The sequence below is a fragment of the Dioscorea cayenensis genome, chromosome 6 (genome assembly GCF_009730915.1).
Source record: "Dioscorea cayenensis subsp. rotundata cultivar TDr96_F1 chromosome 6, TDr96_F1_v2_PseudoChromosome.rev07_lg8_w22 25.fasta, whole genome shotgun sequence".
In the NCBI taxonomy this organism is placed as follows: Eukaryota; Viridiplantae; Streptophyta; class Magnoliopsida; order Dioscoreales; family Dioscoreaceae; genus Dioscorea; species Dioscorea cayenensis.
This window is the reverse complement of record NC_052476.1, coordinates 19872310-19884488: the sequence shown is the minus strand read 5'-3', so window position 1 is coordinate 19884488 and position 12179 is coordinate 19872310. Positions and strand designations below refer to the sequence as shown.

General features: G+C 34.0%; 1 protein-coding gene across 3 annotated transcripts; it reads left to right on the top strand.

The window, feature by feature from the left end:
- The first annotated feature begins 1202 nt into the window (after positions 1-1202).
- Positions 1203-5375, top strand: LOC120262807 (cold-responsive protein kinase 1-like). 3 transcript variants are annotated; one of them, XM_039270700.1, is made up of 8 exons: positions 1203-1339; positions 1423-1555; positions 2243-2387; positions 2747-2862; positions 2944-3154; positions 3260-3497; positions 3767-3917; positions 4789-5375. In XM_039270700.1, the coding sequence occupies exons 4-8, from the start codon at positions 2773-2775 to the stop codon at positions 5152-5154; spliced, it is 1056 nt and encodes a 351-aa protein (XP_039126634.1). In that variant the 5' UTR covers positions 1203-1339; positions 1423-1555; positions 2243-2387; positions 2747-2772; the 3' UTR covers positions 5155-5375. The 3 variants fall into 3 exon arrangements, with proteins under 3 accessions (XP_039126634.1, XP_039126632.1, XP_039126633.1); XM_039270698.1 differs by having other exon boundaries at positions 4753-5375; XM_039270699.1 differs by having other exon boundaries at positions 1216-1339; positions 1401-1555; positions 4753-5375.
- The last annotated feature ends 6804 nt before the right edge of the window (positions 5376-12179 follow it).

The window sequence follows — 12179 nt, the reverse complement described above, 5'->3', positions numbered from 1 at the left end:
AGCAATTAATTTTTGAATAATGAGCGACAAGAGCTCTTTTTATATTTGAATATAAACAAGATCAAACAAAGCGATCTTGGAGCCGGATGTCATGATATATACTGATATGAGAATAGTATAAAAAAATCCCCGGATGAAGAGTGTATAAAGCGATGCAGTTGAGCGATGTCGTCGGGGAGGATTTGAACCCTACGACCTCCCTCTTATACTGTGTCATACATCGTTGCATTTATCCAATTAATTTTCATCAGAAACTCCTGAAAACTTTTATAATATCAATCAAATTATATAATTTTTTATTTGTAGCAATTTGAAGCACTTGTTCATTTAAATGAGAAATAAAATTATAAATAAAAATGAAAATTTTATCAAGCAAAGTGAAAAAAAAATATTTTTGGACTAAAGAATGTAGAATTTAAATTATAATAAATAAAAAAATTAATTGAAAATTTCAAGTGAATAATTACTAATGTATCCTATAAAAAAATAATATTCATTTAGACATCTCCCAAAATATTTTTATTTTTTTATATTTTATTTTTTTGACAAATATTCACAAATCACTTATCAAAGATTTGCATAAAATCACATGCACAACCTTAATAATATCTATGTTCTCACTTTGGTCAAGCTGAAATTTAAACTTTCATTTTCATTTAAACTTTCATTTTCAGTAAAGATACAAATACTCTTTACAAGAGATCTGGTGCCAATAGATAAAAAAAATATTATCCAAAATATTTTTATTTCTTTATATAAATTGATACATGTTTTTCCTTGTAATTTTGTTTCTGAAAATCAACTAAAGAAATTTTTTAGTTGTTTTTTCTAGTGTCATCAATATATATATATATATATATATATATATAAAAATCTGTAACCAAACATCATTATAAGCAAAATTTTCATTTTTGCAGGGTCATATGCACAAAACCCCCAAAATTTTAATTAATAAAATTGAAAATAAAACGAGGGAAAAATTTACCCAAGCTTGGTCCAAACCAGGTTTAGAGCGAGTCAGGCTCAACCAGCAATCGAACCGAACCGCACCGAACCGAACCGAACCGGGCCCGCGCTGACTTACATTGGCCTGGTTCGACCGGCAACGCGGTCGGACCAAACCGAGTTGAGACAGGACGACTCAGTCCGCATTGATGACGTGGCTCTTATAGCAAGTCAAAGAGCCGTGCACACGGCCTCGAACTCTTTTCCTTCTTATATCTCTCCTTCTTCGTCTTCTCCTCTTCATCTCCAGCGAATTCCTTGGTCTTCTCTTTCCTTTCCTTTCCTTTCTCCTTCCTTGTCCTGCGCCGCCTCGTGCACTGTACTTCTCCAATTGGTATGCTTTTCTTGAGAATTGTTTAATATGCTTGGATTTGGTGGAGATTTTGAGTTTTTAGGTGTTTGGTTGATTGTTTTTAGGTCAATCGGTGAGAGGATGCGAGAGAGATGGTTGGAGAAGTAAGATCGAGTTTTTCTATGCTTAAAGTTTGATTCTTGGGGTTTGGTTTGGTTTGGTTTGGTTTGCTCATGCTGCTGCTTGCTCATTCTCCAGGTGAGTGTTGTTTGATTGGTCTTGAATTTTGTTTTTCTGAGGTTTTAGCTAGTGTTTTGTGTTGAGATGGGTGGATTTCTGTGTGATTTGGATTCCTTTTGTGGGTGGGAAATGGTTGTGGTTTGTTTATTTGGGGAATTAGTTCTAGAAATTTATGTGAAGTGACAAACTTGGTTTGAATTTGAGTATTTTTCCAGCTTTAGATTTCAGTGATATTGAATTGAATTGAATGCATGAGCTTGAAGATCCCAATTCTTAATTGGCTCCTGTGCTATGTGAACAGTTGTGGATTTATGAGATGAAAGAATGAGAAGTTCTGAATTTTGACTCTGACTTATAACATCCCTCTGCCACAAACTTGAATTTATTTTTTTCCATTTCAAGGAGATGTTAAAGCTCGATATTTAATTGAATGTGATCGTGATTTCATGGCGCTCTTGTAGGCCCTGGACTTAATTATATGATGAATCTATAGTTATAGAGAACCATAGATTGGATTGTGTTGCGGGCATGTCCTTCTTTTGTTGTTTCCATCTGCTTAGGTTATTAACCTGTTGTGGTTTGCTTTTCTGGATGTTACTTAAGAATCCTATCTGATTCTTTACTATTGATTAAGTAGCATGGACTTTGTGTGTTCTGATTCTCTGTTATAATTTATGGTGTTTGATGTGTGTTTGGTTATTACAGGCGCTCCATAATTTGTTTTAGTCATCCTTGAAGACTCAAAGCTTAAGCGGTGGTTTAGACATTGCTACTCGGTAATGATGTGTTTTTCTTTCCTATTCAGAAAGGTCCAAGACTAAGCAGCATCAAACTGTTGGGCGTAATGAAGGTAATTTGTTTTATACGGTAGTTGATGGTCAGTTTATTGTTATAGGCAATTGTCGTATGAGTGATTTATATGGAAAAACAAAACTTTGGTCTAGTTTGGCCATCTGGTTGACACGTGTAAGTTATAACGGATTGGAAGACGATCGCGAGAAGACAAAATAAGGATTTTCGGTACTGATGTCTTCTTCCTGTTGGCTGCCTGTATCGGTTGTATCAAAGGCGTCAGACATATATAATGCACGTGTTTCGTAGGAAATGATTGTTTGTTTTCTTGACTATCTCGAATACAGTATACTACATGTATCATATCATTTAACTTATGCTTGGTATAAATTTTGATTATATGTCCTTCGGCTGTAGATGTTCCTGGTATTGAAAACGTGAGAATGTACCCCTACAAGGAACTGAAATATGCAACAGGAGATTTTAGCCCTGTCCACAAAGTTGGAGAGGGTGGCTATGGTTCTGTCTACAAGGTAATTTGCATTTTTAGCTTACTACGATGATTACTTATACAAAAGCAGATATTTAGTCTATTTGCACACTGCCTTGTTCAGGGAAGGCTTAAAGATGGGAAAAATGTTGCTATAAAGGTCCTTTCGCCGGAGTCAGCGCAAGGAGTAAAAGAGTTCTTGACCGAGATCACTGTGATTTCCAATATAATGCATGAGAATCTTGTTCAGTTGTATGGCTGCTGTATTGAAAATGATAATAGGATCCTTGTCTACAATTATCTTGAAAATAATAGCCTTGCACAGACTCTTCTAGGTGATTCTTGTTTGTGACATATTAAATTAATTCATTTACAGAATTCTGCATTCATATTCTAACGGAATTTGCGATTGAAATTGCTTTTCTTTTTGATACTCTCAGGTAGCAGGCGAAGCAATATCCAGTTTGACTGGAGAACCCGGACAAAAATTTGTATTGGTGTTGCTCGTGGCCTTGCATACCTTCATGAGGAGGTCCGGCCACATATTGTTCATCGAGATATCAAAGCCAGCAATATTCTACTTGATAAGGATCTTACTCCAAAGATTTCCGATTTTGGCTTAGCAAAGCTTCTTCCCCCAAATACAACTCATGTTAGTACTCGTGTTGCAGGAACAATGTGAGTTTGACAACCAAAGCTTTTGTTCATCATTTTTTTATTTCATTTAGCTCTTCACAATTTGTCTTTTTTATGATATGTTCCTTGAAGTCATAGTTATCAAAATTGCTTATGTCTTTTTTTTTTATTCATGAGTCGAATTAATTAAATTAGGGAGTAGAATCTGGATATTACAACGTGAGACCACATATGAAATACTTAAATGAACTTTCTTTTCAAATTGTATTTTGCTTTTCTACCCTGAACTTAAAGTTTTCTTGCGGTTACAGAGGGTACTTGGCTCCTGAGTACGCAATACGCGGACAAGTAACAAGGAAGTCAGATGTGTACAGCTTTGGCGTTCTTTTGTTAGAAATAGTTAGTGGAAGATGCAACACAAATACAAGATTGCCTTATGAAGATCAATTTCTACTAGAGAGGGTTAGTTAAATTCCTTTACTTCATAACATTTTCTATTTTTCAGTATCAAGGGTATGTCTCTTTGTCTTTGTATAGCAATTATTTCGTTGCATTCCTACCTGTGTCAAGCATTTTTTCCGCACCTGCATCAAAGTGGAATTTGTTTATGGTTCTCAAAACAAACATAACTGTTAAATAAAAAGATTTAGCCATGTTTAGTATCAACTCAGATTGTGACTAGACTTCAAGTATTAAGTTGAAGCACTTGAAATATTTTCAGAGCACTATTGGTATGATCACCAAACTATTTAGGCTTGAGAGAAAGATGTCAAAAACTCGATCGCTTGATCAGATTTGTTTTCAGAATTTGTTTTATGCACGACTTTGGTTATTGTGATTCTACCTGTGAGAATGAAGTTTTTTCGGGCCATAAAAGCTGAATTAGAGCAAAGATTAGCCAGAAATATGTAGTTCAAATCAAGCGAACATGCTTCTGAGAGAAGGTTGGTGTTTATGAGGGGATTCATGGGTTTGATTTTGTTATGAAGAAAATTTACATGCCAAACTAGTCTTCTTTTAAAAAATCAAAATTGCGGAAATAAATATATGAGGACAGGAATCTTTGTGAGGATCTTTCTTGCCTAACATGGCTGGCAATTATATTATTTGCCTTCTTTAATAACTTGAGTTTCTAGATAGTTTCGATATTTTACACGATGCTCTTGAAGTGAAGATTGAAGTCGAACTGGTCTGGCACCCACCCACACACACATCAATCATGCAGCCCTACTTTTAAGATTATTGCATCTTCTCATTTTTATCACAACCAAGTCTTAAATGGGCACACGTGCTACAGTCCCCCGACATCATGCATGGGATTCTCGTCTTGCAGACGTGGATGCACTATGAGCATGACGAATTGTCAAAGATCATCGATACTTCTCTTAATGATGATTTGGATGTCGAAGAGGCTTGTAGGTTTTTGAAGATTGGCCTCCTGTGCACACAAGACGCCTCAAAACTCCGACCTTCGATGTCCAATGTTGTGAAAATGCTAAAAGGCGAGAGAGACTTCAGTTCAGAGGTTATCACAAAACCTGGTCTTATATCCGACTTCATGGACCTCAAAATTAAACACCACAAGAAGGATGCTGAAGGTAACACATCCTCGTCTTCTGGCATGGAAACTTCACCATTATCTTCAGGACCAACTACTCGTCCAAGCATGAGTTTTACTGCAATAGCTGAGAGAGACTAAGGTATGACCAAAAGTTCGAACAAGCGGCTTTAGCAATCCATCATCTTGTAGATACCATGTAATATCATTTCTTAATCTGTTTTTCAGTATTTATTTCTCATTGGCTTTCATGTTTGTAGAATGTAGACTTCTATGCCTATGCGATGCAATCTAGAAGAAATCGCAAGCGATAAAACTGCATTGTTTGATTTTTTTTATATAAAAAAAATTTCTGATTACCATTTTTATCTCTTATTTGAGCATATATCCAAACAATGTCACAGGACCACATCATCGGCTTTTGGTTCTCTGCCTCTGATTTTATTCTAATCATTAAGTTTCATTTGGCATCAGAGACCGACAAATATCTTGACATGCCTTTTTCTTGTTCTGAAATCAATGAAACTTGGGCTCAATTGCTGCATCAGTAATGTGCATTGTTGTTTGTCTCTGAGTACTGTGAAAACTTTCAAAGCAGCAATACCAGTTGTCTCTTACTGTTTGATGCTGTGCCATTCTTGGCTTGTTCTCTTCACTGTGTCAGCACCCAAAGTCTCTTTGTTTGATGACTGAGCTATGTGTGACCATTCATTGTATCATATCCATATATATATGTTATATTTTTTTTGGTATTTTGGCTGGTGCTGCAGTTTGTGTGGTCCTGGAATAAGGCTGGTTCTGGACCAATGAATGGGATAATCATCTGCTACTCTCTGTGTTTCCAGGCTTATTTCTCTTACCTTTTCACCCTCACAGGTTCTGTGATTAATAGCTCAAAGAATGTTTGCTTTGATTTGGTTTGGTAAGGGAATGTAGTTTCACTGTTGTATCTCCATTGAATTCAGAGTTGTGTTATGGTGTGTTTGGTTGGATTTGGTTTTGATTGTTGTACAGTGCAATGTTAGAAGAAGAAGAAGATATACTGTGTATTTGGTTGGAGGGATTTGGAGTTCTTGATCTTGAAATCCAATGTTTGATGAGCAATGCTATTCATCACCAAAAATCATACAAATACTACCTTAGAGCTGGGGTTGCTAACCCTGGAACTGGGAATGTTAACCCCAGCTATGGGGTTAGTATTTATATTGGATTTCGTGAAAGCTGTTCATGATGAATAACATTTCTCATGTTTGATTGGTTGGATGAATGAATACTTTGAATGAATTTTAAATTCCACTTTTTGTTTAGGTAGGGGATGTGGGTCAACTGTTGTTTTTCCTTTGAATCGGTAGTATTGGTTTTAAAAAATATAGTATTTGGTTGGAGGGATTTGGTATTTGGTTTGGTTAGAGCACGAGGTTTAATTCTTTTATGTTTAAAGATATATATGGTGTGTTTGGTTTGAGGAATTTTGAGTCATGAATCATAAGACATAGGGATTTAATCATAAACCCATGTTTGGTTTTACGGGATGTGATTTTATGGTTGTATTTTTCATGAATTTAAAATTATATTAAAAAAAAACATTGTTTGGTTGGAAGGGTTAGGAGTTTCGATATAAAAAAAACAATATTTGGTTAGTTAGATGACCACATATATAACTAGATTTTCAAATTCCATTTTTGATTAAAAAAAATTAAAATTTTGACTTACATCCAAATCATGCATGAGTTGAAAGTATTATTAGACGGGATTGATTGTAGTATTACAAATTTTGTCATATTTAAAAACACTTTGGATTTGGATTAAAAAATTTGTCGTGCCTAAAAATACTTTCAACTTGGATTATATATATTAAGGATGGAATTTAGAAATTTATTATATATATATATATATATATGACAAAATACTTATTTACTAAAGTTTGATTGCCCGACAAATTTGAAAATCTTTGAAAATCTATTTTAAGTTCTTTCCTAATGTGTCTACTTCGAAGTTAATATAGAATATTTGCTTGGAAGGATTTAGAGACGGTTTGTTTAGTTATGAGTCGAGGTATTGGATAGCATTGATTGTCGTATTAGAAATTTTGTTGTACTTAAAACTTTCTTTGGATTTGAAATTAGAAATTTTATCGTACCTAAAAATGCATTGGACGTGGATTGTATTTGTTATGAAATTTAAAATTTTATTTTATATATGCAACAAAATACTCATTTACTAGAGTTTGACTGATCGACAAAATTGAAAACTTTGAAAATCTATTTTAAATCATTATACCGAATTTAGATTTTATCTTACCTAAAAGTATTTGGACTTGGATTGTATCAAGTATGAAATTTAAAATTTTATTTTGTATATGCGACAAAAATACTCATTTACTTGAGTTTGAGTGATCGACAAAATTAAATTTTTTTAAAAATCTATCTTAAATCATCATACCAAACCTAGATTTGTCGTATGTGGTATATTGTCAAAAATCTAAATAAAACCGGCATACCACTCTAAAATTAATATTTTTACTCAATTACTTTAAATCACTAGTGTGTATGTGTATGTATATAAATGTATATATATATATATATACACTCATTTAATGCAAAATATTAAATCAAGCTACATCCAAAAACAATAGAAATTCATACCTAAGCACCTCAAACCATCTACATGCAACATATGAACATCTTGGCTTTAACTTTGGCTTTAAAATTATAAAAAAAATATATCACAAAAAATATCAAAACTAAACAAAACAAATGATGAATTAATCCAACTATATAAACAGTCTCTTTCTAACAAAAGCATCCATCCATAAATTTCCTTGAAAGGAAAAAAAAAAAGAAAAAGAAAAACATCTGAAAAGAAGAACAAGGACCATGAAAAAGAAGAGTAGGCAACTCTGAACCCCCCACCAAAATAACGAAAAGACCTTCTCCATTATTCTACAATTTATTACCTTAACTTAAAATCCATTCCTTTATGCTCATATATAACTGTTTCCATTTGAAAACATCATTAAAATTCCCATCATTATTTCTTTCAAATGATCTTCTTCATCTATATATATATATATATATATATAAACAGTAATTTAGGGACACCCTAAATTACTATCTTTTAAAAGACGTCTTACTTATATTCTTTGAGTAATTATTTAATAATTATTTATTTATATAAGTATTATAATTTTTTACTGTTTATGATTACTGTATAATACTATAGAACACGTTTTACACTGTTTATGATAATTACAATTGTACTATATGATGATTACTGTGGATATTCCTAAATTATCGCTCCTTATATATATATATTTAATATTGAGAGGTAGAGAGAGGGGAAGTAGAGGGTAAAACAAGAATACGTAGTTGAGGGGTAGCATGCAAGGTTGGATTAGAAAAGTGGGTTTCTCATGAGCACATGCAACACTGAATCACTTTCAGTCAGTCCCACGTGCATAGAGAAGCCTAGAGAGAGATAGAGATAGAGACATGGTTGGTGAATGGATGTAGCTCTAGCTAGTGGAGAAGGTAGGGGTAAAATAGGGAAAGAAGAAGGACTAAGAGGAGGAGGATTAAAATTAGGAACAAGAGGATAGAAGAAGAAGAAGAAGAAGAGGAGGAGGATAGGGAGGTAGTTCTGGGAACACTTCCCAAAACGTGGCCGTATGGGTCTTGCATCATGGGCAAGGGTTGTTCTTTTCAGAAAGGAAAAGTAGGGTGAGAAACAAAAGTGATGACTCTAGAGACACACACACTATATATATATTATATATATATATATTTATATTATATAAATTATATTATATATACGAGGCATGAAAATTCCTTTTGGAGGTGACGCTTGGTCAGTCATTGGAAAGATAGAAAGCCTGCTCATCAGGAGAGAGTGAGGAATAAATCATGATATCTTTCATCTTCATTCATTATATATATATATATATTGATGTATGTATATATTGTTAATAATAAGGAAGATATATGTGTGTTGTATGAACTATGAAGAGAAGAAAGAAGCACTTCAGCATCTGCAAGACAAGCATACACAAGCATAAGGTTGTGGAGAAGGATGATCATGAAACAACACATTTATCACTTGCAGGAAGAACAATAACAAACACAGAAAATTGATTGATTTATTATTTATTATTGTTATAATTGTATATATTGTTAATGATAAGGTAGGTATGTGTGTTGTATGAAGAGAAGAAAGGACTTCAGCATCTGCAACACAAGCATAATTAAGCTTGTGGAGAGGGATGAAACAACACATTTATCACTTGCAGGAAGAACAATCACAAACACGAAAAAGAGAAGAGAATTATTTATTTATTTATTTATTATTATAAGTGGGTAGAGGGGATAATGCACACTCAGAGACAGAGAGAGAGAGAGAGAAGTGGATGATATATGAAGGTGATTCTTGAAGTAAGGAAGAACAACTCATCTGTTTTGGTGTTTGTTGCATTGTCTTGGAAATGAAAACCAAAAGGAAACTCCTTGAATTTTTATTTGTGTATATATATATGTGTGTGTGAGTATAAATTAGTTTGAGAAGGGTTGAAAGAAGGAATGAAAGAATGAAAAAATTATACATGAAATCTTAGATTTATAACAAAGAGATCTTGAATCATATGGAGTGTTTCTTGTTTGTGAGTGTATTTGTGTGCATATATTTCTTTACATTTACAATGAGATTTGAATAGACAAACAAGATGGTTTGAGCCAGAGAGATGCAAGTCCCATCAAAGCATTTTGAGAAGCTGACAAACACAGCTATAAACTGAGAGAGAGAGAGAGAGAGAGAGAGAGAGAGAGAATCCAGTCACTCTTGCTGAGAGAAGATAGATCAGTCTTGGCAATGAACTTTGAAAACACACATGTAAACATTCACATCAAGTTGTATATAGCATTCTCACAAAACCACAAAACACACATCCATAAATGAATCCACAAAATAAAACATACACAGAGAGAGGAAGAGGAAGAAGAAGAAGAAAGATTAAAGAAAAGGACAGACATTTATTATGAATAGTAATTAGAGGGCGTGAGTTGTATGAAATCACACAGCCAGTAAGATACATGAAACTATATATATGCTAAAGAAAGAGAAAAGAACTGCTGCTTGAACACCATCCTTGATATTTCTATCACTGAAGGAAATGAAACTGCTTTTCCATGACAGCCACCAAATCTCAAACACATAACGACAAACATGTCTTTTCAACCTCTGCAAAAACACACAAACAAGATCACAGTTAAACAGTTCTACTACATACATAAATAAATAACATAGAACAACATCTTGTTAACAAAAGATGCATGAAAAGAAAAGGAGAGAAAGAGAGAAAGATAGAAAGAGGTTGAATGCTTGGCTCCTCGCACGCCACCCACAATAGACAATCTAACAATGGATTGAGCTACATGCTGGCACACAGAGCCAGGCACATAGCATCCTGTCCACCTTCCTAGTTTTTCCCAAACACTTTCATCCTTTCTCTCCTTCAAAAGAGGAAAAGAAAGAAGAAAAGAAAGAGAACCTAGAAGAGTACGGAGAGTGAAGCACAAGAGGAGGCCAGTGGAGGAGAGTGGAGAATCTCTGAGGCAAGCGAGAGAGAAAAACAACAGAGAAATAAAAGCTAATATTAAGAAATAAAAGGCAGGTTAGGGTTTTGGAAAGGAATTTATTATAAGCTCACACTTCACACTCACTCCAGCGCTCAAACTTAGTAGAAGAACTTGCAAGTGATTTGCTGTCAATCCCTTCATCATCATCATCATCATCATCATCTCCATCTTCTCACACTCACTCTCACACACACACACACACACACATATGCGACATGTCACAGACACACACATGGCCACACACAGAGGAAGAGACAGCGAGAGAGAGTAGGAGAGAGAGGAGGTGAAAGGTAAACACCATTAATAGAAGTGGAAAAGGCCGTTGCAGAAGGAGGGGGAGGGGTGAGAGAAGAGAGTGAAAAAAGAAAGAAAAGGGAGGGGGAGTGGGTTGAGGCTTGTTGAGAGGAGGGAGGAAGAGAGAAAGAAGGATATGGGGGGGATTCTTTCTTTCTCACTTTCTTTTTGCTCTTCTGGACTTGGTTTTGTCTGGTGGTGCTTGGATTAACTTGGATTCTTTTTGCCTCCCTCACCCACCAATCCCTTCATAAAATAAAACTCAATATTTTTATCCATCTTTGCTTTCTCTCTCTTTTCTTTCTTAATTTCTCCTCCCACCATTTTGACTCAATTCATTATTCGATTTACAACTATTATTAATTTCCTTGTCATGACTACAAGGTGAATGTTTGCTTGATCAGTGGTGCAGACGGTGTTTCAGAAGAAATTATTCAGAGTTTTGCTTTTGTTGTAGATGATGTATATATATACCAGTATAGTAGACTAGTAGTACATGTATGTGTGTGTATGTTTTTATTTTATTTTATTTTATTTTAATGCCATAAATGTATTTTGATCAATTAATATGTAATTGTGTGTGGAGAAATTATTCAAGCCTGCTATGTGGTGTGATGATGATGTATGGCAGTTGATGCTTCGTGCATTTTGTGTTTGCTTTAGTTTAATGTCATAAATGTTTTAGGTCTCCACTCCGAAGGATTGGATTGGAAAAATAAGTAATATCTTTAATTTGTAAAGTATAATATCTCGATCTCTTTATCAGCCTAGCTGACAAAGGGGACCGATCATTCAATCAAATGTACATCATATAACCCACAGATTTTAGGTATGAAAACGACAAATAATATTTATGCAAAACCGACAAATATCTGTCGTTGAAAAGCTTAAAAAGCTTGAAATAAATATATTTAATCTTCATGACATTTCGAACCTATTTTAAAACAAATTTAGTTAATAGATGATCGGCCTTAATTGATCCATGTCGTTATTTAAATAGTGAACCTTCTCATGGGCGTAAAATAATAACACACTATATCAATGAAAAAGCTTCAAAACATAATTAATCTGGTACCAAGATATATAATGAGTATATTTTTTTTAATCATAGTTAGCAAAAATACAATTATTTGATCAATGTTTACACCATTTAAGTGAGGAGAGGAAATGATAAACATTAACCTTTATTTCACAAAATGACAAATATTTATCATTGAAAAGCGAAAAAACAGCAATACATGTGGC

Bases quoted from the DNA above. Each gene is read 5' to 3' on its own strand.
- LOC120262807 (XM_039270698.1), top strand. From the start codon at position 2,773: ATGTACCCCTACAAGGAACTGAAATATGCAACAGGAGATTTTAGCCCT. The intron at 3,498-3,766 runs GTGAGTTTGACA...TTGCGGTTACAG, and splicing joins ACTCGTGTTGCAGGAACAAT to AGGGTACTTGGCTCCTGAGT. The intron at 3,918-4,752 runs GTTAGTTAAATT...CACGTGCTACAG, and splicing joins ATCAATTTCTACTAGAGAGG to TCCCCCGACATCATGCATGG.